The sequence below is a fragment of the Mobula birostris genome, chromosome 8, assembly GCF_030028105.1.
Source record: "Mobula birostris isolate sMobBir1 chromosome 8, sMobBir1.hap1, whole genome shotgun sequence".
Lineage (NCBI taxonomy): Eukaryota > Metazoa > Chordata > Chondrichthyes > Myliobatiformes > Myliobatidae > Mobula > Mobula birostris.
In genome coordinates this window covers 85,394,314-85,417,629 of record NC_092377.1, presented here as the reverse complement: position 1 = coordinate 85,417,629, position 23,316 = coordinate 85,394,314, and the positions used below count along the sequence as shown (strand labels likewise).

General features: G+C 38.7%; 1 protein-coding gene across 2 annotated transcripts in view; it reads left to right on the top strand.

Annotated features, from left to right (window-relative positions):
• Window positions 1–941: 941 nt before the first annotated feature.
• xrn2 (5'-3' exoribonuclease 2) overlaps window positions 942–23,316 on the top strand; it is a 105,924-nt gene continuing 83,549 nt past the window's right edge. For both annotated transcript variants that reach the window (XM_072265560.1, XM_072265559.1), the window contains exons 1-9: window positions 942–1,161; window positions 12,055–12,182; window positions 12,272–12,383; window positions 14,835–14,946; window positions 16,109–16,167; window positions 16,252–16,341; window positions 19,719–19,791; window positions 19,897–19,947; window positions 20,075–20,232. In XM_072265560.1, coding sequence (XP_072121661.1) covers window positions 1,087–1,161; window positions 12,055–12,182; window positions 12,272–12,383; window positions 14,835–14,946; window positions 16,109–16,167; window positions 16,252–16,341; window positions 19,719–19,791; window positions 19,897–19,947; window positions 20,075–20,232 — 858 coding nt within the window. In that variant the 5' untranslated portion in view covers window positions 942–1,086. The remainder of the gene's footprint in view (window positions 1,162–12,054; window positions 12,183–12,271; window positions 12,384–14,834; window positions 14,947–16,108; window positions 16,168–16,251; window positions 16,342–19,718; window positions 19,792–19,896; window positions 19,948–20,074; window positions 20,233–23,316) is intronic.

Sequence of the window (23,316 nt, the reverse complement as noted above, 5' to 3'; positions counted from 1 at the left end):
AAGTGAACAGCACAGGTGAACGTTAAACAGTAAACAGATGATTCAGCACAGACTAGATGGGCCGAATGACTCATTTCTGTGCTGTACTTCTCTATGGCTCTATGACTCAAAACAATGAATTGTCCTGGTGAAGAGACCTTGGTGGTGGCAGGGTATTCATTTATCTAACAGCCTGGGGGACGAAACTTCTATCCAGTTTGGCAGCCCTAGTCCCGATGCTCCTGTACCTCCTTCCGAACCATGGTGGGTCAAAGAGATTGTGGGTTGGGTGTATCCTCAACAATGCTTCAGGCCTTTCGTATACAACACGTAAAATGTCACAAATGGGGGAGGGGAGGCAGGAGACCCCAGTTTTTACTATCCTCTGTAGGGTCTTGCGGCCCAATGCCTTGCAGCTTCCGTGCTGATGCAGCCAGACGGGACGCTCTCGATGGTGGTCCTGCAGAATGGGGGCGTGGAGCCATGCACCGCCCCCATCTCCTCGGAAAATGCGGACGCTGCTGTGCCTTCTTGACTACTGAAAAAGTGTTGTGTGGATCCAGGTAAGATCGTCCGTTTTGTGCATACCAAGGAACTTTGTGCTCTTCACTATCTCCACGGCACAGTCATTGATCCGAAATGGCGAGTAGCCGGCCTACGCTTTCCTCAAGTCCACAATAATTTCTTTTACGAGTCAGTGAACAATATGTATTTTTATATGTTAAGGAAATCAAGATATAGTAATAGAGGAACGTAGTACTGATGTAAAGTTAACCCTATTGAATGTGGAGTTGGGACCGAGCACCATTTCATACGATCAAACATTCGCTGCACAGGCTTCAACATTGAGAGATGGCCGACTAGACAGGACCTTTATGACGTCACTAGAAAGCGCTCTATGTGGCCCGTTGCCGTTGCTGGGTTGCTCACGAATTTCTCGCTTCTCTATTGGTCGAGACAAGCCGGCCCAGAGTTCCTGGCATTCCTTGTCGTCTGAAGCCGCGGCGAGGACTTGGGTTTCGGTTGTCGATATCCCCCCACCATCTGTGGCCGACATTACTGCGTTCAGCGGCCGCGACCTGACTTAAATCGGGAGGGGGAAAGAAGATGGGAGTGCCAGCGTTTTTCCGCTGGCTCAGTCGGAAGTATCCGTCAATTGTGGTGCACTGCGTGGAGGAGAAGGTGCGTGTAGTGAGGCCTTGTTTCTTAGCCTGGGCCTATGTCAAGCTCCAACCGCTCTGCCGCTCCCCCCGCCTCCCCCAGCCACGAAGTCAGCGCTGTTGACTCTGGACTGAGACCACCTGGGTTGATGCTGTGTGTTGGAAACGGACCAGTTTCCAGGGGTGGGGGCTGTTTGGATTGTCTTGTGGTCGCCGATAAAATCGAGGAAACTCGAGTCACGTGGTAGGAAAGCCACTGGGGCTCCTCCTTCGTTTTGACACCGAGGTCCCCAAACTTTTCCTTGCTACCTTCAGTTATCAGTACCCCTTTGGTGATTTATAGTTTGAGTCCGCAGGTACAATTCTTATTTGTAGCTCTCCGTTCTTTTGTGCCTGCCACGAGTGCGTAGTTTCCTCCACCTTTCCGGTGGCTTATTTATCTCCTTTAAGTGAAACTCTGGCAAACTTGGTACCTCTTGTTCTGCAAAGCTCAAAGTATATATGTCATCTTATTCTACCTTGGTTCGTTTCCTTGTGGACATTCACAATAAATACAGAGAAATACAATAGAATCAATGATCAAGCGCACACAAGATGTGCAAATACAAAAAGAAAAACAAACAAACAAAATAATCGAGAACATGAGATGAAGTGCCCTTGAAAGTGAGTCTAGGGTTTGTGTGAACATTCAAGGGTTGGGGTGAGTGAAGTTTTCTGTCTGGTTCAAAAGCCTGATGATTCGGGGTAATAACTGTTCCTGAACCTAGTGGTGTGAGTTCTAAGGCTCTTGTACCTCTTTCCTGATGGCAACAGCGAGAATAGAGCATAGCCTGGATAGTTGGGGGTCTTTGATAATGGATGTTGCTTTCTTCCAACAGTGCTCCTTCTAGATGTACTTAGTGATGAAGAGGGCTTTATAGTAATAAACTATAAATAGTAATGGACTGGGCTGTATCCACTACTTTTTGTAGGCTTTTCTATTCAAGGGCATTGATTGTTTCCATACCAGGCTGTGATGCAACTAGTCTCCACTGTGCATCTATAGAAGCTTGTCAAAGTTTTAGGCCCTTTTAAACGTTATCAGGTCATCAAAAATGCTGTATTTTTTAAACATTGCTCACATGAAAATTGATGAAAGGTGATCAGCTGAGCATAATTTTTCTGACTTTCTTGGTAAGACTGTTTTAAGAGCATAGTGCACCTTGTGTTTTTTTAATGCAATTAATGGGGGAGAATATGGGATAATGAATATCAACATTTAGGGAAGCATAGGCAAATAAAAGTTTACCATAAATTTAGTGGAAGGTAGTGTCTGACTAGTTTTAAGCTCTTTTTAAGAATTAATAGTTTTAAGATCTTTTTAAGAGTTACTGTAACAGGATGATGAAGGTAGTGTATTTGATGTAGTCTTTGTGGATTTTCGGTGAGGAAATAATTGAAACTCCATCCAGCAGCTTTACAGAAAAGTAAAAACTTCTGCGATTTAAAGGTGAGTCATGAGTTGGGTTAAAATTGATTAGCTGTAAGAAAGGTCAGTGTGGTTGATTGAAATTTGCTTTTTATTATATGTGTTGACTTGGTCTCAAATGTAAGGTCCATGGTAAAGATGTTTGCTAGCGATTCCAACATTGGCATTGTAATGATTAAGGAAAGGTGAAGGTAACAATGGACTATTTGGGGGCAAATGGCACTTGGTCTTGGAAAGTCTGATGTAAAGCATTTGGAGAAGACACAAGATGAAGAAAACGTGATCTGTGGTTAAGCAGTGAGCAGCAAGGAACGGAATTTTACTTTCACTTTGAATTTTGGAATGTTTGTCACAGATCCTTAAAAGTAGTTGGGCTGAAAGGCATGGTGTTTAAAGAATGTAAGTGGGGTTCTCTAGTCACTGGGGGTGATGTTGAAAGAGTAAGGAAGTCCTGGAATTATTTGGAACTGATTCAGCCACAAGTGGAATACCATCTCCAGGTCTGGCTGTTGTAATAGAAAAGAAGAAAAAAAATATGCCACTGGAGAGGGTACAGAGGAGATTGAAGGATTGAAAAGTGACACCCTATTGGAGAGTTTGAGTTGGTTTCTTTGAAACAGAGGAAAAGGTCAAACTTACATCTGAGAGTTCTGTGGATAAACTTTGGCTAATGGGACAAAAAAAGAACTAAAGAGATTGGGTGCTTATTAATTGCTAGAAGGGTAGGCAGTCTGTTATTTGGGAGGAAAGGTTTTCAGATCAGTAGGAGTCTGAAATTTAGTACTTGAACAGATGCTGAAGGCCCAATCCCCCTTTACATTTGAATGGTGTATAAATAACCATTTGAACACCTGTAACCTAGAAGAGTACAAATGGAAAACTGGGAAGAAAGAGTGAGCCAATTTGTTTTTTGGCAGCAATGGATGTGATAATCTTAGCGGCCAGTTTTACCAAAAATTTCAATGCCTCTTGTCTATTGGTACGTGTTAGAAATTCTATCCTAAATAGTGTAGGAGGCCAGCATTTTTGGATTCACAGCTGATGGTAGTGACTTAAAGATTACAATGTAATTTGGTGTGTTTAATTAGATTCTCTATTCGACAGCTATTGACCTTGGACTTAAAACAAAAGAAAAACAAAATAAAGTTACTATATAAACAGTCTGTTGATATCAGGAATATTTCTACTCCAAGTTATTAGTGATCAAAAGGAAAATTGGATAATCAAAGGAAAAGGTATAGAGACAGCAATCTACTAAAACCCACCAACAACCAGAGCCAAATTGACTGATTTCTTTCTGCTCTACTTTTGTGTGAGGACACTCATTTCCTGTTTTGACTGTACCAACTCCTATGCTAGAACATCCTTTTCCTCATTTGGGAATTCCTTACCACCTCGGTCAATGGGACAATTACAGTATCTCCTCCAGTTCTTTTAATCCTTTTCTTTCATGAGTAACAGCTAGTTTCAGGTCTTCATCTTAAACCCTCTAATTGACAAATCACTGAAGTTCTAAGATTCAGGAATAAGGAAGTTGATAACAAAAAGAAAGGTTGAAACTTGGACTTTGATGCTGTCAATAAACATGTTTTCCCCTTTTGAAAGCATCTGGTTCTGAGGCAAGACTTGGGCTCATGTCTTGGTCGCCTCCAGTAGTTTCCCTTCCCATGGAATCTTCCTGTTCAGATGTAGGAGATGCAACATCTACCTTTTTACCTTTCCCTTCCCACTATGTGGGTTTCCAAATGCTTTCCAAACATATCAGCAGCTTTCTTGCATTTTCTGTTTGCTTTGGAATATTACCTATTCACAATGACATATTCTTTGCAATTGGGAAATGAAATAAGGATTGAGAATAATTGTGTAACACCTCTCCTCAATCTGTAAGTATGAGCCTGAAATTCTTGACTTTCCATCTCTGCCTAGCTCTCACTTCAGCCTCTGTCTTTGATAAATTGCTTATTCGTATTGAATGTTAATGCAAGCATGTGGAGAGCCTGTCATCTTTTGCTGGGGCTCATTATAGCCTGTTGCATTCAGATATCTCAGGTGGTTCTGCTCTTCCTGTTTAAACTTCCTCCCGACTCAATACTTACTTTAATTTGTGTCTCATGTTAATTTGCAGACCTTTTCTTTTGTTATCCATTCCCACATGTCTGAATCTTAAAACTTGTTTGCTCTTTTTTAATCCTATTTTAATGAAGCATCAACAACCTGGTATCCTAATTCTGTTTCTTTCTCCACAGATGCTGCCTGACTGCTGTATTTGCAGCATTTTCTGTTTTGATTTCAGATTTCTAGCATCTGCAATATTGTGTATTTTAGGAACATCATTGGATTGCTCTGGCAAGGTTCTAGTGCATTCAAGATGGGCTTAGTTATTCCACTATTTTGTAGGAAACAACATATGAATAACCTGTCTTCCATAATGTGACATCAATCTGTGAATGCACTGGTTCTGTCCTTTAGGTACTTTGTATTATTCATTGGTTTCAGTAATTCATTTATACTCATCTACAAACTTTATCTTGGTTTTTGAATCGGCATAGTTACTTTGAAATACCTGTATTGCTCGGGTTATTTGTCTAGCTTACATAACCATAGCTGCCAAACATAACCTGGTTGATTATTTTGAGACAGTTTGGTAATTTTATATCTGGAAATTTGTTCTTGCACTTTGTCACGGCAGTGACTACATTTCAAGATTGGTGATTCTTGAAACTAAGTATGCAGTCTATAAAATGGAAGTTCTTTTTAAATTTTAAGTTTGTAGTCAGTTGATTTTATTGTCGCTGACCTAGATTTTAAACAAATAAGAAATCACAATCAATTTAAACAAATCCGAGGTTACTGCTGGCATATGTGCCATTAATTGAATGGTTAGCTCTGCGTAGTTATTCTGTTGTATGTTATCAGAAGTTCATGGCACATTGCACTGTAGTATTTGAATGACTGGAATTGTGCAGTGTGGTTGAAGGTTATTAGCCCATTGAGCTTGTGTCCAGTGCTGTTTGGGTGCAAAGTAATATTGGACATGTGCCTGTCAAGTAGTTAATTGTTAGACTTGCAGCACATGTCAGGAGGTCCAGCTGGTTTTATAATCCAATTGTTTTGCAAGATGAAGGAAATGGCACCAGAAGGGAAAAGGAATTTTTACATGCAGTAAATGGTCCTATCAATAAAATATGTTTTGAGTGTCGGAGTAATTTGTTTTATTTGTTTTCAAGTTAGATTTTTTTTATTGCACTTTTGGCTTCATGACAGCAATCACTAATCACTCCTACTTGTAATTTTGAACTCTGAGACATTTTGATGCGGTCTGTGTGACATCATTCTCTGATGCAGCGATAAACCAGTATATATAGAGAAATGGGCTTGTACTGACCACAAGTGCAATGCATTGCAATGGCAGATTTAAAGGTTAACCACAAATCGCATGTAATTGAGAATGTTTGGTTCAGTATGGACATCCCATACAAAAAGACATGTTTATCAGAATGCTGATTTAGTTTTTAAACTGTGAAACAAGTGAGTCTGATCAAAGCTAAGTATATTGGGGTGGTGAGTTTGTTCCAGTCACCTGTGCGTGCACATTACAAAGCAAAAGTCTGAAATGAGCTGGAGGTTAAGTACCAATGTCCAAGGCCAAGTCACTGCAGCAGCTGGACAATGAGGCTAATTAAACCACTGGGCTACAGTAGTAGTGCAGGCAATGAGCCAGACTGTCAAAAATCGTAAATGTTTTTGTTGCATCTTTTGTGTATTATTGTAATTCTACAGTTGCAGATTTCTGAATTTATTCCTTCATTCTGACTTCCATTCACTTAAGCTACAGGACTATTGAAAATGTTCATCCCCGCAACTGTTTCTAGGTTCTGCCCATCATGATAGATATTGGTATCATTCTTATTTTAAACAGAAATGTCCCTATGATGAGCAGTGCCTCAGAAAATTAGGCAAGTTTGGTGGGGTGGGGGGAGGAAGGTTACAGAATAGTTGACATATAAAGCTTAACTTTTTAAACAATTGCTGATTTACATAGCATAACAATATTTGTCAAATGCATATTTGAGTTTACTTTGCTTGTGTAACAGTGTATTAAATTAGCAAATTTCTCAATAGTATCACTATCAGGGTTCTCACTTGTATCTCGATTATAAATGTTAACCTTAATTCTGGATGCATGCTTGTATTTGAGACAAAGGTTTCAAGTTCCACTTGAGAGACTTAAGAGTAAGAAATCTTCCAGTCGTTTCGAGAAAATGCTGGCCACTTTTTTCAAAACCCCATGAGAAAAATTAATTCTTATATATTTGAGATGTAACTAAGCGTTTTATCAATGTTTTGGGATACAATTGTCACTGGTTTAAACTGATTTCATGTAGTTATATCCAGCTCTTGGAAAATTAATTCTAGTCCACTACATTACCCATCCTCGAAATAAAATAGGAGCGCAGGAAAAAAAACAGGTTGTATTGTTTGTGCTAAATGATTGTCTCTATTCATTTTTGAGGTCCTTGCTATCAAAGAAGCTCATCTTCAATCATTTTGATTATTTTATGTGATAGCAAGAAGTAACCAAGTGAACTGGATACAACAAAGGTGTTGGCCTCTAACAGTACACTGCCTTGAGTCACATTGTTCCAGTACAGCCACAATGCCATCAGCTACTTAATAAAATGGAAGAATGAGCAGCAATGGGCTGTCCAAAGAAATAGGGCACCTCCACTCTGCCAATTACTGTCCCATCAGTCAGAAGAGTGATAGAAGGCATTGTCAACAGTGTTCATGGGCATCACTTAGTCTCTTGCTTAATAACTTGTTCTCTGCCCGTTTGGATTTCCCCAAGAGACATTTAGCTCCTGTCTGTTCTGCACTATTAGTCCAAAGACAGATTTGGCCTCAGTTCTAGAGATGAGAATTATTGTTCATATAAACTTACAAAGCAATATTTGACCAACATTGGGGTTGATGTATGACCATGGATAGAGGATTGGTTATCTAAAGAAAGGAGAGAGTTGGGATACAAGAGTGTTACTCTGGTTGGCAATCAGTGGTGAGCGGTGTGCTGCAGGGGTCGGTGCTGGGCCTGCAGCTGTTCATGGTATGCATTAACGATCTAGAAGAGGGGACCGAGTGTAAGGTATCTAAATTTACTGATGACACTAATTTGAGTGGAAATGCAAATTGTGTAGAGGATCTGGAAAGTCTGCAGAGAGATATAGATAGGTTAAGTGAGTGGGCAAAGGTCTGGCAGATGGAGTACAATGTTGATAAATGCGAGGTCATTCACTTTGGAAGGAAAACTGAAAGAACAGATTATCATTTAAATGGTAAAAGACTGCAGCATGCTGCTGTGCAGAGGGTCTTGGGAGTGCTTGTGGATGAATCACAGAAGTTTGGTTTGCAGGTGCAGCAGGCTGTCAAGAAGGCAAATGGAATGATGGCCATTGCTAGAGGGATTGAATTTAAGAGCAGGGGGGTTATGCTGGAACTGTGCAGGGTACTGGTGAGGCCACACCTGGAGTACCACGTGCAGTTGTGGTCTCCTTACTTGAGAAAGGATATACTACTGCCTTTGGAGGCGGAACAGAAAAGGTTCACTAGGTTGATTCCAGAGATGAGGGGCCAGACTATGAGGAGAGATTGAGCCACCTGGGACTGTACTGATTGAAATTCAGAAGAATGAGAGGAGATCTTATAGAAACATATAAAATTATGAAAGGGATAGATAAGATGGAAGCTGGAAAGCTGTTTCCACTGCTAGGGGAGACTAGAACAAGGGGACATAGCCTCAAGATTCAGAGGAGTAGATTTAGGACGGAGATGAGGAGGAACTGCTTTTCCCAGAGAGTGGTGAATCTGTGGAATTCTCTGCCCAATGAAGCACTGGGGGCTACTCAGGTAGGTGGAGATGAGTCCTTGGTCAGATCAGCAATGATCTTATTGAATGGTGGATCAGGCTTAACAGGCCAGATGGCCTACTCCTGCTCCTATTTCTTATGTTATGTTCTTAAAGGGGCGGCATGGTAGTGTAGTGGTTAGCGCAAAGCTTCACAGTACCAGCAACCTGGGTTCAATCCTGCTGCTGCCTATAAGGAGTTTGTTGGTTTTCTGCCACAGTCCAAAGACATACTGTTTGGTAAATTAATTAGTCATTGTAAGTTGTTCCATGCTTAGGCTAGGATTAAATTGGTGGATTTGCTAGGTGGTGTGACTCAAAGTGCCGGAAGGGCCTGTTTCACACTGTTGACAATATGTAAATAAATATGCTGATAAGAAATTATAATTAAAATTGAAGGACAAACAGAGATGAATTCTGTTAGCTGAATAACAGCAATTTAAATACAAGGGGTGATTGATAAGTTGGTGGCCTAAGGTAGAAGGAGTCAATTTTAGAAAACCTAGCACATTCATTTTTCCTACGTTTACACACCTAGTCCAGTGGTTTTAGAGCATACGGATCCCTCCTTTGTAGAAGTTGGCGTCTTGGACCTCCAGGAAGTGGTCCACAGCAGGGGTAATTCATAAGTTTGTGGCCTAAGGAGAAGGAGATGAGTTACTAACTTCAAACTTTCTGCATTTTCACTCAGAGTTGAACTGCATAGGCATGTAATGAGAGCGGTATAACTCATCCCGTTCTACCTTAGGCCATGAACTTATTAATCGCCCCTGCTTTGCACCACCTGGAGGTCCAAGATGCTCTCGTTACATGCACGTGCAGTTCAACTCTGAGTGATAATGCAGAAAGTTTGAAGTTAATAACTCATCTCCTTCTACCTTAGGCCACGGACTTATCAATCACCCCTGCTGTGGGTCGCTTCTACAAAGAAGGGATCAGTATGCTCCATGACCGCTGGACTAAGTGTGTACATGTAGGGGGGGGACTATGTTGAAAAATAAATGTTCTAGGTTTTCTAAAATTGACTCCTACCTTAGGCCACAAACTTATCAATCACCCCTCGTAATTCCATGTAGCCTAACATACCAAGGTGCCTATTGCAGCATTACCAAATCAAACCTTTCCTAGGCATCTGAAAACAGATAAACAAAGGCGTGTTTGAGGTGGCAGATTTTAAGCAGTGTTGGAAGGAGGAAATAAGTGGAAAGGTCCCTGGAAATATTGAGTGCTTGAGGCTTTACCTGTGGTGGAGTTAAATGTGGAGACCATTGTGAGATGAAATTGTTGGAAGACAGGAAGCTTGTGCTTTTGTAAGGCTGAAGTCAATTTGAGAGGGAAGAGTGAGAGCACAGTGATATGGGGGGAAAATAGCTAAATTGGATTTAGTTCCAGTTCAGACTTCAGCCATGTAATGCTGGATACTGAGCACAAATCAAGATGCTGGTTGGTACTGGTCATTTCACCCCATGGACACATCTGTAGGAGTTCCTTGGATAAACTTTACTTTCTACCAAATTAGAGGCAAAGACAGGAATGTGATTTGATCTTCTGTGCTTGCTACCTGAGTATAGCTGTAATAACTTCCCAGTTCAACACTCATCCTCAAAACTCATTCCTTTTCTTTTTTGTACACCAGCTATACTGCGTACAAGATGCAGTGCAGCAACCCCCAAACTGGAAATGTCTGACCTCTGCAAGGACAATGACACCAAAAGCATGCGATTACTATTAACTCATGTTCTCCTCCAAATCACATACTGTCAGTATTATAAAAGTACTGGTCGTTGTTGTTTAGAAGTTGGGAGTGGATGGTGGTGCCCAAGCAATACTATGGGATTGCCTTCGGTGTTCTGATTCCATTGTACAAATAGGCAACTCTCAATTTTCTCAAGGGTAGGTAAGAATGAGCAGTAATTGATTGGTTCGCCAATGATATCCACATCCTTTGAATTACTACAAGAACTAAAACAGCCTTTAATGGAAGTGCTTTTCGAGATCTGTTATTCTGTATGTGAAGAGATACTTGGCATCTTCACCCCTGGTTATCCAAACTCTAATTTTAAATTATTCCCCTAACAGAAGAAATAGTTTCTTCTGACCATTTTGGTTCATCTTTAGAAACATACTTTTGATATCATTCCTTAAGCTTCTACAAGCCCAGTGTATATATCTATTCAATTAACCCTAGAATCATTCTACTTTGTGCTGCTCTCTCAGAGGCAATGTCTACTGAGGTGTGTCCAGAACTGAAGGTCCATCTTTACATTACGCCCAAAGGGAGCTTTGCATAATTGTAATGTCATTTTGACGCCATAGCCAAGGCCATTTCAAATCAGTTAATTTTTTTCTATTAGATTTTGAGATACATAGCTCACTAAATTCTGACCTTTTTTGGTGATTAGCTTTATTTGAAGAATATTTCAAGAATACTCTAATCCATGTGTGTTAGGTTCAAGTTAATGACCTTGTTAACTCCCTATTTTGAATTCCAAGCTACCACCCAACTCAACCCAACAATGATCTATTGCAGGCCTTTTCCCTTCCAAGCCATTTACTTGGCATTAATGAATGACTTTAGTACACTTTGAGACAATATTTTGTGCAGATGATAGGCCAGGAGACGTTTCTTGCTTGTCTTGTATAAAAAGCCTGCCACTCGAAGTGGTTAGAAGCAGAACTCATCTTATTTCCTTGTCTATTAAAGAAAGCAAGATTATTAAATAGTGAGGGTTGTTATAATTTGGACAAGAAAGCCAGACATTTCCACTCAGCATCTGACATTCAGCTTGAAGAGAATTTGATTACTGACAGGGCACACCATAATCATTTCATGCTATATTTCAAGGGCTACAACTGCACCATAGGTAGGGTAGTCCATGAATGTGATGCACTGTAATCTTGCTGCATCATGTACACCTTTAACCTGACTTAAACAAAACCAAGCAGTCTGGTAGTTTTAAAATAGTTTAGGAAGTATGGCAATGGTTTTATTGAAGACTGGGATGAGTGTGCTAATGACTAAGTGGATGGGAAGTCTGCCCTCTAGTGTGAGGACCTTAAGAATTTAACTCCTGTGCATGATCTACACTCTTGGAATGTGGCTCAGTGCATCCTGGGCCAAGGATAGATAAAGTATTTGGTAATTGGGTGGGGAGAGGAATAATTTCTACATAAGTGCATAACTTTAGAAAAGATGATTAGAGGGGGAAAAGAACCTTGGAAAGGGCCAGACTGCAGATTCTTTGTGATGATCTAAGTGCCAAAACCAGTCTTTTAATAAAGTGTTACATCTTCAATTGTCTCTGCCTGTTTGACACTCTTGCCAGTTACCCACTGATGTTGCCAAGCTCGTTCTGCTCCTTAAATATTCATAATACCAATAATAGTTTGATGTCAGGAGCTGTCAGGATAATTTGTACTGATCATGATCTCTATTAAGGAGGTCTAATTTTAATTTAAATCAGTAGCTTTATTAAACTAAGGGGTAACTATGAAAATTTTCAAAACTTATTTTTATATTTATGATTTTATTCAATCTTGTGCAGGCAAAGGAAGTCAATGGAGTCAAAGTTCCAGTGGATTGCAGCAAGCCTAATCCAAATGAAGTGGAGTTTGATAATCTGTACTTGGACATGAATGGCATTATTCATCCTTGCACACATCCTGAAAACAAGTAATGTTAATGTTAGCTTTTATTTCTGTGCCTTTCCCTCTTTCTTTCCTTTTACAAAACTCTGATCTTTGTTTGAATGCATCTTGCAGGCCAGCTCCCAAGAATGAAGATGAAATGATGGTGGCCATATTTGAATATATTGATCGTTTATTTAACATCATTAGACCAAGGCGCTTGCTTTATATGGCAATAGATGGAGTTGTAAGTACTATGTTTCCATGTTTGAGAACTAAGTTAAATAAGGTTTATGGAAGTACCAACTGATATTTGACATTTTCATGCAAGGGTATTTTCTTCAATGTATTTGATGTGATGTACTTTAAAAGCAGACTGTACTGAAAGCATTAGACAAATTAATATTCATACAAAAATAACTTACTCCCATTGATCTAGATCTGTCTGGGTTTAAAAGTTCAGGCTCTAGCATGAAAGATTCCATGTTACAATCAATGTGTGACCTCTTTCATGCGTTAGTAGTAACATCAGAAATTTTCATTTTTATGATAAATTCACCTGAGTGGTTGAAGATGTAGAAACAGATATTTTATATCTTTTTTTATGTGTTAAAATGTGTCTGCATCTGTCACTTTGTCAATAAAGTCTGGAATGACAAGATATATAAAAAGTGTTTTGGAGTGCAAAACATTTTATAACACGTGTCACCTTTTACACATTATTATGCCAAAAATTATCTAGTCATGTTGTAAGAGAATGTGGATTAAGCTATACAACTGATCCTGTAATTGTTGTGGACATAATGCACAAAAGAGAAATTGTTGCTAAATTATAGGAAGTGGAGATGCAGTCAAGCATGCGTATGTATTGCTAGAAAAAATATGTAATCCAAACAATAGTACAACTACATTAATTAATAAATATAGTAGCCTTTAATTCACAAATTGTTTTTTTTTGTTTTGGTGGGGGATTTATTATTCAAACTTTAGACTTTTGGGTAGTTCAAATTGTGATGGTATTGGGTTTGCTTACCGTGAAGTTCTAAACACAAATGAAGATCTTAAGCCCTATCCAATATAGATAGATATGGCGTATCCTCGTTAAAGGGAAGTTGTACTGTAACTACCCAATCTTCAAAGGCTAGCTCACTTCCTTGTTTATCCTTTATGGGTGAGTTTAGCTGCCAATACCCATTAATTGAGTGTGGGTATCTCCCACCAAGGAGGAGATGCTTCCAGCTAACAATGTAGTTCATTTATTCTCAGTGATAAAAGTTTAAATCCAGTCAAAATTGTTAAAACACATTGAAAACTCAGAGGATTTCAACCTTAAAAGAGATTTCCAAATTACAAACCATTTCTAAGACAGAAAGAATTCCTGAAGCACAGGCATTGTTCCTGTAAGCTAAAAAGATGTACTAATGAATTAGTCGCATAAGTTGAAGACAGAGCTATGGATTCTACTCCACGCCATGTTTCTGTCATTCTTCATGATGTTCCTGGCCATTCCTAATAAACCTGACTGCACTCTGCATTTATTCTTTTTTTTCTCCCACTTGGATGACTTCCCACATGTGATATTTTTTCAGATACCTTTTCACACAGGTGGTCTAAAAGCTTCTGGAGACAGAGTTCCCCGGTACCACAATTAAAGCTTGAACGCTGACTCCATGAATACCCAAATCTTCCAACTATTAATAAATCAGTTACTTGATATGCTAAGTGATTATATCAATCTGGTCTGTAAATAACTTAGTCAGCCTTGATACAATCCCATTTAACATAACATTTTTGGCTTATACAGCTTCTCTTGAGTGTTTAGCCCAGGTGCTGTGGGCCAGCAAGTCTGCTGTATAGACAATACTGTTTGTAAAGCTGTCCTTTTAAATTCAATCTGATTATTGCTTGCTATTTACATTAAGAACTGAAAACTTGCTCCCATTTAGGACAGAAAGCTAAACAAAGAATACTTGGTTGGAGTTTTAACTTAAAGATGACACTTTTTTTTCTCTAGAAATGTCAGCTGCTCTGTTTAGAAAACTGAGCTTGGCAAAAAGAGACTAGACCCCCTAGCCCTGGACAGAGAATATCCATCTCAAAATTAAAAGCCCAAATCGGTTGAATGTTTAGTGGGTCACAAATTTCCATGGAAATGCTTTTTACGTTAAAGAGATCCTGAACTATTAATTAACAATTATAAATTGTATTTTGAACTTGTTGAACTTGATTTGACTGAACAGTTAATTTAGTTTCAAAAAGAATATTTCATACGTACTCAGTTGAATTGATTCTAAGTAATAGAAGCTATGGTGAAAATTAAATACTGAATACTATATTGTATACACTTTATGCTATATATCGCCATATCTAACTTCAATTATTTTGACTCTGAGCTTCTATCCCTGTGACCTTCTTATTTCTTAAGCATTAATCTATGTAACTAAGTTCTGGATTTACTTAATCTTCAGTCTTAATATACAACTAATAATACAGACAGTGCATGGCAATCATGCAGGCACACTGTATCTAAGGGATGTCAGAATATAAAGTTAATAGTAATCAAATAATTACAGCTAAAAGCTGCAAGTTATTCAGCATAAATATAATACAATAGCTTAAGTAAATAAACCTCTTTCCCCACCTTTTACTAGCTAGAAATGAATGTAACATATCTCTTAAAAATACATACGTGTTCTAGGCTCCCCGTGCCAAAATGAACCAACAGCGATCCAGACGTTTCCGTGCATCCAAAGAGGGAATGGAGCTAGCTGAGGAGAAGATAAAAATGAGGAAAGAAGTGCTTTCTAAAGGTATGCTGTAATTCTGTTATGAGCAATGAAATCTGGAATAGGCCATGTCCACAACATCTGCTCTGTCATTTAGTAAATGACGACTTGTCAATGATAATTTTAGCCTCAGCTTTGAACATCCATCATCTTCTGTAATAGAGATCTTGGCAGATTCCCAGTCAGATTGTTGAATTTCTCTTGAATGCATCTGGAATGGAATATTCCTTGTCTTTGTCACTGAATTGCAAGTTCTCTGTCCTGACTGTGTAGCTCATCAGCATCTAGACAAATGCTCTCAGATTCTGCTGACTTTCACGAGTTTGCCTTTTCTATGAATTCCAGTAGATCTCATACTTAATCTCTTCTCATAAGACAACTAACTCTCTTAAGCAAACTGCTCATCTGAATTGATCGTGGTATTTATGATTATGAGGACACGCAGTCCCCTTTTATTTATAGTGTTATTTCACTAACAATGCCCAACTAAATTGGAAATGCCCCATGTATTTCTACAGTGTGCTGCTCTTTAATTTGTTCCACACTCATACTGTGCACATGTGTATTCAAATCTACATACGTCTGTGCACCCGTGTGTGTGCTTGTATATACATCCACTTGCGTTTGTAAAGAGAGCAACAAATTAATGAATAAGCGTTCATGTGTTGGTTCATCGTCCATTCAGAAATCTGATGGCATAGGGGATGAAACTGTTGATAAAACATTTAGTGTGTGTTTTCAGGTTCCTATACTTCTTCCTTGGTAGTAATAAGAAGGGGGCATGTTATGGGTGATGGGGCTCTTTAATGATGAGTGCTGCCTTTTTGAGGGATCGCCTTTTGAAGATGTCCTCAATGCTGGGGAGACCAGTGCCCATGATGAAGTTGGCTGAGTTTGCATCCCTCTGCAACTCTTCCAATCCTGTGCGGTGACCCCTCCATATCAGATGGTGATGCAACCAGTTTCTTGTCAAAACCCTTGTAATCTGCTACTGATGGTTGCATGTATTTTTCTCCCCTGTTTGATACTGATCCCATTTGCAATGGCAACAGTTAATCAAGCTGTAAAGTGGAAATTAATGTGACGAAACTCCGAGTAGCAAAACAAAGTAACTAGATCATTCCATAGAATTTTAGGAAATAAATATTGAATACATACTGTGATTTATTTATTTTTGCATTTGCAGGTGGATATCTACCTCCAGAGACAGTAAAAGAAAGATTTGACAGCAACTGCATTACTCCCGTAGGTATTATTTATTGGAGAATGGACATGAAATTTCAGCATACATATGATTTTCAGATGTTAATGTTGAGATCTTCATTCTAGGGAACAGAATTCATGGACAACCTAGCACAATGCCTTAGATACTACGTTGCTGATCGCTTAAATAGTGATCCTGGTTGGAAAAACTTAACAGTAAGTGTTCACTCATTTTACTTTTAAAGTTGATTTATAAAATGCACTCGTGTAAGAAACCCATTCAGTTTACTTGTCGTACCAGTCAAATTCATCTATCATCTGGCGGCCTTCATTCTTCTTTACTTTGTATTTGTGATTCTCTTTAAATCAGAAAACCGACGATAAGTAGGAATAAGAATAAGCCATTCATCCCCTTGGCAGCTCTGCTATTCAGTAAGATGGCATTTATTGACCCATGATCACTGCTGAAAAGGCCTCTATCCTAGGTGCAAAATGTGTTATACATTGTTGTAACCTTTCTTCATTCTAACTTACATCCAAGTGTTCCGGGGGGGAAAAAAACAAAACGTGCAAACAATAAAAGTAAGCAAATAGCATTCAGAACTGAAGTGCAGAAAAGTGTGTCTGCACTTTGATAGGTACAAGCCACAGCTCGGTGCAGAGATGAGCAAACCTCGCGGAGAAGCGAACTGAAGTTCAGTGCAGAGTCGAGTAAAACTCATGGAGCAGTGATTGAACAGCTCTGGACACCCTGACCTTTTTCAGTCTGGCCCAGTGCTTAAACCATTCAAAACTCAGGTCATTCCTTGCTCTCGGACCTTGCGCTTTAATGTATCACACCTTGGGTCTTTCTTTGCTCTCACGCTTGGGCCTGGGCGCTGTCATCTTGACTCTGCATTGCCTCCGCTCTTCTCACCTCGGTTCTGCTGAATCGATTTGCCTCCCGGCCCACACCAGCCATTCCCCACTTTCTGGCTTGGACGTCGTAGCATTGATTCAGCCCGTACACCCCACACTGCAACCATTCTGCACCTTCAGGACTTCATTTCCCACTGCAAAAATGCCAGGCAGTTTAAAAGCTCAACTCCAACATGGAAGTTACGGTCTTTTGTTTGCAGTGATCGTTTACAACTAAATTTAATGAAGTATTTAGTTGTTTTAGTTGGCACCAGCAAGTACTCACTGGCGTTCACCCGCGCTATCTTAAACTGGTTATTGCATTATGATTGTTAGTTTGCCTGCTTTTGAGCCAAATGGTTGGCTTCACATTTACAGTCCGGAAAGTGAAGCACTGAGGTTTGTGGTGGCAGTTAGTGGACTGATGAGAATGTGCTGCTTTGTAGTTGACGCAAAAAGAACTTACGATAGCCTTTTTGCCTCTCAGGTAGTGACCTGTGACTTGGACAGGGAGTTATTCCAGGTCTCCTGGCCAGCATCTGTTGTGTTCAGCCAATGCCTGTTGAAAACCATTACCTGGTTATTATTAAATTGTGGTTTTGTTGATACTTGGTGTGTGCAAAGGTTGCTACATTTCCTGCATTATAACGAAAGCTTGCGTTTAGCTGAGGGGTCCATGTTAATGGGTTAATCGTTGGAGTCCATGGTATAAAAAGGTTGTGAACCTCTGTTTTATACCAATTCCATTGACGAAAATACTTCAGTTTGTACAAATCGCTGTACAGCTGCAAGTCTGATTGAAACTATCGTTACAGGTCCACAATTCCTTATCCGAAATCCTTGGGGCCAGTTGCATTTCGGAATTCAGAATTTTTCGGATTTCAGACACCGCCCCTCCCACCCCCCCCCCCCCCCGATACCAAAAAAACACATATGCTCAAGTCCCTTATTTAACCTGTCTCAGTGTGGTGAACTTTAGGACCCGGTGGCGTACCAAACCTACGCACATCCTCCCGTATACTTTAAATCATCTCTAGATTACTTATAACGCCTAATACAATGTAAATGCTATGTAAATAATTGTTATACTGTATTGTTTAGGAAATAATGACAAGAAAAAACTTTATTCCCAACAAAAACATTCAATAAAACATAAAAAGATACAGCTTCAAACGAACCAAATCAAACACATGGTAAATTATTTATTGGAATAAATGTAGAACGTCACTGTCACTGTCACTATAAAACTTCAGTAACTTGTCTTTCTGTTTATTTAAGTCATATACAGTGGTAGTTCCGACACTATTTTCTTCAGTAAGATGCCGCACAGACACACCATGATCAAGCTTCTGCAATAACTCTACTTGCTGCGTTATTGATAATGATAGATGCTTCCTTCTCTTTTTCTCATTGTTACCCATAGGGGTATCTGCAGCTGTTTTTGACATTTTCACAGTGAAATTAAACACAAAGTCAACAGTGAACACAAAATACCAGCGAACATCAAATGCACGTGTAACCAGTACGAGCAATGAACCACAACTGATGTCTGGCGGCCTCTGCTAGTGCTGCCACGTCACACCTGAGTGATGTCAGCTGTTGGCGAAAAAAAACCTTTGGTTTTTGGAGCTTTTTGGATTTCAGAATTTGGGATAAAGGAATGTGCATCTGTATTTTGTTGGCAAATAGCAGTGGAAATACCACATGACTATAGAGTCCTGCATTTCTAAATGATCAAGTTATCATTGGAGTTCATTTGGAAGCTATTTTATTTTTCCTAATAGGTTTTGCTCTGATACTACATCTTCTTCCATGTTTCCTTGAACTTCTATTTCCTTAAACTTAATAGCTTAATAACTATGTTAAACTTCCTCTTTGCACAATTGCCATGGCTTGCCTTTTTCTAATTGAGCTATAAAACCTGTGCACCTCATTCACTTCCCACCACACTGATAAGTTCCATAATTACACAAACCAAATAACTAAAATAGACTAGCACAATAATGAATTTCCATTATTGTGCTAGTCATTGCAAGATCCCACAAATGTCAATTTCAGTAAGCCAGTTTCACTATTTGTGTGGATTTTCATGCATTTGAGCTAGTTAGAGTGCAGAATCAGAATTGGGTTTCAGATCACTGTCATACAGTATGTTATGAACTCTGTTGTTTTGCGGCTGTAGTACAGTGCAGAACAAAAAATTATAAATTACAGTAAGAAATAAAAATTACATTGTGCAAAAAGAGAATGAAATTATTTAGGTAGTGTTTATAGTTTGATTTAATGTCCATTCAGAAATCTGATAGTGGAAGGGAAGAAGCTGTTCCCAAAATGCTGAATGTGTGTCTTCAGGCTCCTATATGTTCTGTCAGCTGCCATGTAGCATCTAAACAAATGATCTTGATTCAAAATCATTCTTTTTTTTTGTCTGCCTAGCCATTTTTAAACAGCCGGTACTAAATTTTGACTGGCTTTCAAAAATTACACTGAATTTTGATCAATACTGTTCATGTCTGTTTAAAAATTTTGCACGGTGCTTTCAGTGTTTTAAATTGTGCACTGCTTTAGAATGAAAACACCATTCTCAATGGTTATTTGTCTTTTACAATAAAATATCTTCTGTGGACTAGTAATCTAGCATTAATCTAGTTTTTGTTGGAGCGTAACTATTTAATTCCTTTTTAAAAATTTACTAGGTTATTTTGTCAGACGCCAGTGTTCCTGGTGAGGGTGAACACAAGATCATGGATTACATAAGAAGGCAACGAGGTATATATCTTACATTTTTGTCAGGGTTGTTAGCGTGGGAGGGACAGAGTGAAAAATGCAAGAATTGATATTATTTTATTACAACTTTTAATTTTTATCTTGCAGCTCAACCAAACCATGATCCAAACACTCGGCATTGCTTGTGTGGGGCTGATGGTCAGTAGTTCTGATTCACCTCATGTTGTGAACAATATTGATTTAATTCTGTTAAGGACCACATTTATTTCTCATACAAATAGCTAGTAAAACAATCCAAATCCTGTGTGGTTTTTTTTTCCCACAGCTGATCTTATCATGTTAGGATTGGCAACTCATGAAGTGAACTTCACCATAATCAGAGAAGAGTTCAAGCCAAACCAGCCAAAACCATGTCCTCTTTGTGGCCAGATAGGTCATGAAATCAACGAATGCCAGGGCTTGCCAAAAGAGAAGCAGGGAGAGGTACATTGCTGAATTTTTATGATAATTTGCTATCATTTGCACTTAATAAATAATCACTTTCAATATAATAGGTAGCTGGTGATAGGAAATGGTGGGTTTCTAAAATATGAGATGACTTCTTATTGAAGATATGGTGGATATTTGAGATTCTCTTTCTGTCTGCTATAGATTTCCAAGATTATGTTCATAGCTATTTCAAGATACTTTTTTTTTCAAAATTTCCAGATATTTGATCTTGCTCCCAGCCTTTAGGAATTGAGAAAATCTGCAGGATGTGTTACATACAGTTTTAATTACACATACTTATTCTTCCAAAGAGGGTCCATTCTTAAAATTGCAGAAAATAATGACTCTGTATATTTTTAGATTTGGTTAATTTTTCAATTAGAAGAACTTTCCCATCATTCTCCATCTTTGCCTTTTACAACATTGTTATATTTTTCAAACAAATCTCTATAATCTCTGCTCAGATAAAGGGTCTTCAACCTGTGTGAACTGTTTCTACAGATGTTCCTTGGGTAACTGTTTTGTGGCATGGTAGCATAGTGATTAGCACAACGCTTTGCGGTACAGGTGACCCAGGTTCAATTCCCACTGCTGTTTGTTAGGAGTTTCTACGTTCTCCCCGTGATCGCGTGGCTTTCCTCCCACAGTCCAAAGACCTACTGGTTGGTAGGTTGATTGGTCATTGTAAATTGTCCCTTGATTAGGCCAGGATTAAATAGGGGGATTGCTGGCCAGCGTGGCTGGAAGGGCCTGTATCTCAATAAAATAAAAAAAAGCATTTTCTGTTTTTGTTTCAGAATTCCAGCACCTGCCTTTTTAATTTTGTTTTCTTTTTCATTTAAAAACTTTATTCATTGCTATGTCTCTAACTTTAATCTTATAACTTGCTGCTACTTTCTTGGGCATTAAATATCGCTCATTGCAAGTCTGCTTGATTTTCACAGATTGTAAATGCCAAATAAGAACAAGCTAAGTATTATCAAGGAGTAACAGTTTCTCAAGCCAGTTTTGCCTTTCAGTAAGATCATGGAGTCTCTTACCTTTAGCTTCAGTCCCCTTTCCTTTCTGGTTTTCCCCATTCTTTGTGACTCCAAACATCTTTTTGTTCCCTAGTCTTGTGGAGAATAGCATGGGACTACAAAACAGTATGCACAGGTTAAATGAGCAGGCATAAATAGCAATGGGCTACATAATCCATTTGCTGTAATACAACATTAAAAGATGAGTTTTTCTGTACTTCCCAACAAAGTAGATAAGCAGAATATGATATAAATAGTGTAGTATTATTATTAAATGTCGCCATTATACAACCCACTGAGTTTGGAGTTCCATAGATGGACTACACTTTGGGGTGGGGAAGGAGTGTAGATTCCACTATGTGGTCTCAAGTAATTTTGTCCTCATGCTGAAATGTTGCCCTTTAATCCTAAAATGTGCTACCCTAGGGAATATCCTCATACCTAATCTTCAAGCACCTGATGAATAGTAAATTTTATTGTGAATACTGTTCCAATTTTTCTAAATTGAATATAAACCCCTATTTGATCTGTCCTGAGAAGACAAACATCTTATCCCAGATATCAGTGAGTCTTCACCTCATGACTTCCAAGGCGTGTAGCTCTACTGAACTGAGGATATCTAAACTCTTATCCTGTAGCATAATTGTGGCTTATTGAAACCCCAATAAATTCAAACAGTATCCCTGCAGGCTACTTGCATATTTCATGTATAGGGCTGTAGATATCTCAGTACACTATTTACTAATGTCTCACTGTTTGAATAATCTATTTATCCACTATGTTGGGAAGCATGGCAAACCTCATTCCTTGCTGTAACTTGTGTTCATATTGTTTTGCTGTTTCTTGCTCTTCTCATAGATTTCCATTTCTGTCTTTGTATATCAGCAAGTATGGATGTGTTTCATTCTGACCTTTATCCAGTTTATTAATATCAATTATAAAAACACTGATCCTTGAAATTTCATGAGCTTGCATATCTGAAAATGACCTTTCTAACCATACTGTATTGTTTGTCTATTAAATTCTCTCTTCATATTCATATTACACTCTGTCTCATGGGACTTTTTCTGTGGTATCTCATGGCTGTTTTTTGGAAATCAGATGTATTGCATCCATTACATCTTGGCTTCAAAGAGCACTGATAAAAATAGGTTAACATTATTTGTCTTTCGTAGAAGAGTGTTGACTAATACAGTTGAGCTTTGTGTTATAACTTCCTTGGTATTATTTATTCTTGTTAAACTATATGGCTGTAATTTCCTTTTTTTCCCCCACTCCTTGAACATCGATGTTAAGTTTGTTGTTTTTCAGTCCACTGGGATCTTCTCAGAATTTGGGAAACTTTGGAAGGTTACATTTAATGCAACCACCATTTCTCTTGTCCATTTAGAGCACAGGGTGCAGGATATTTATCAGCCTCCATTTGGTATTTTTAGTGATGTTATTTGTTTAATTCTTTAATTTTAATTTCCCCCTTTATCCAACTATGTGTGTTTCAGCTGTTTTTTGAACATACAATTTGAGCACATCCAATAGGTTTTCTCAGAATTGTGCTCAATTTAGCAGTTCGAAGAACTCTGCTATCTCTGAAAGGTCAAAGAACTACATTTAAGAAAAGCTGACTGTACTTAGTCTATTTTGCTATGAATTTGTTGCAGCATTTAGTGCAAAATGGTATTTCAAAAGGTGCATTAATTTATAGTCTATTTGTATTATTTGCTGCAAGTCATAGTAAAGGCCAGTTGGGCCATAAAATTCGTGCTAAAATGTGAAACCACATAAACTGTCTTTTATGTAATATCTAATGCTCCTATGAAGCATCTTGAAGACCTCTACAGATGGGTAAAATGTCAAATTGGGCTGTTAACAATCCATTGAGAGAAAGTAGAATTCAGCTGAAAGCTCTGCAATCAAAGTTTGAGACCATAGATGTCAATGAAAATTCAAGATGTGAGTGAGAGCAACCCTGAGAGATCAGCAGTTTGCACTTGGCAGTCTTCTAGTGGGTGGAGTAAAAATAGCTGAAATAACCTTGGTCTTTACTGGAGAAGTTTTTAAA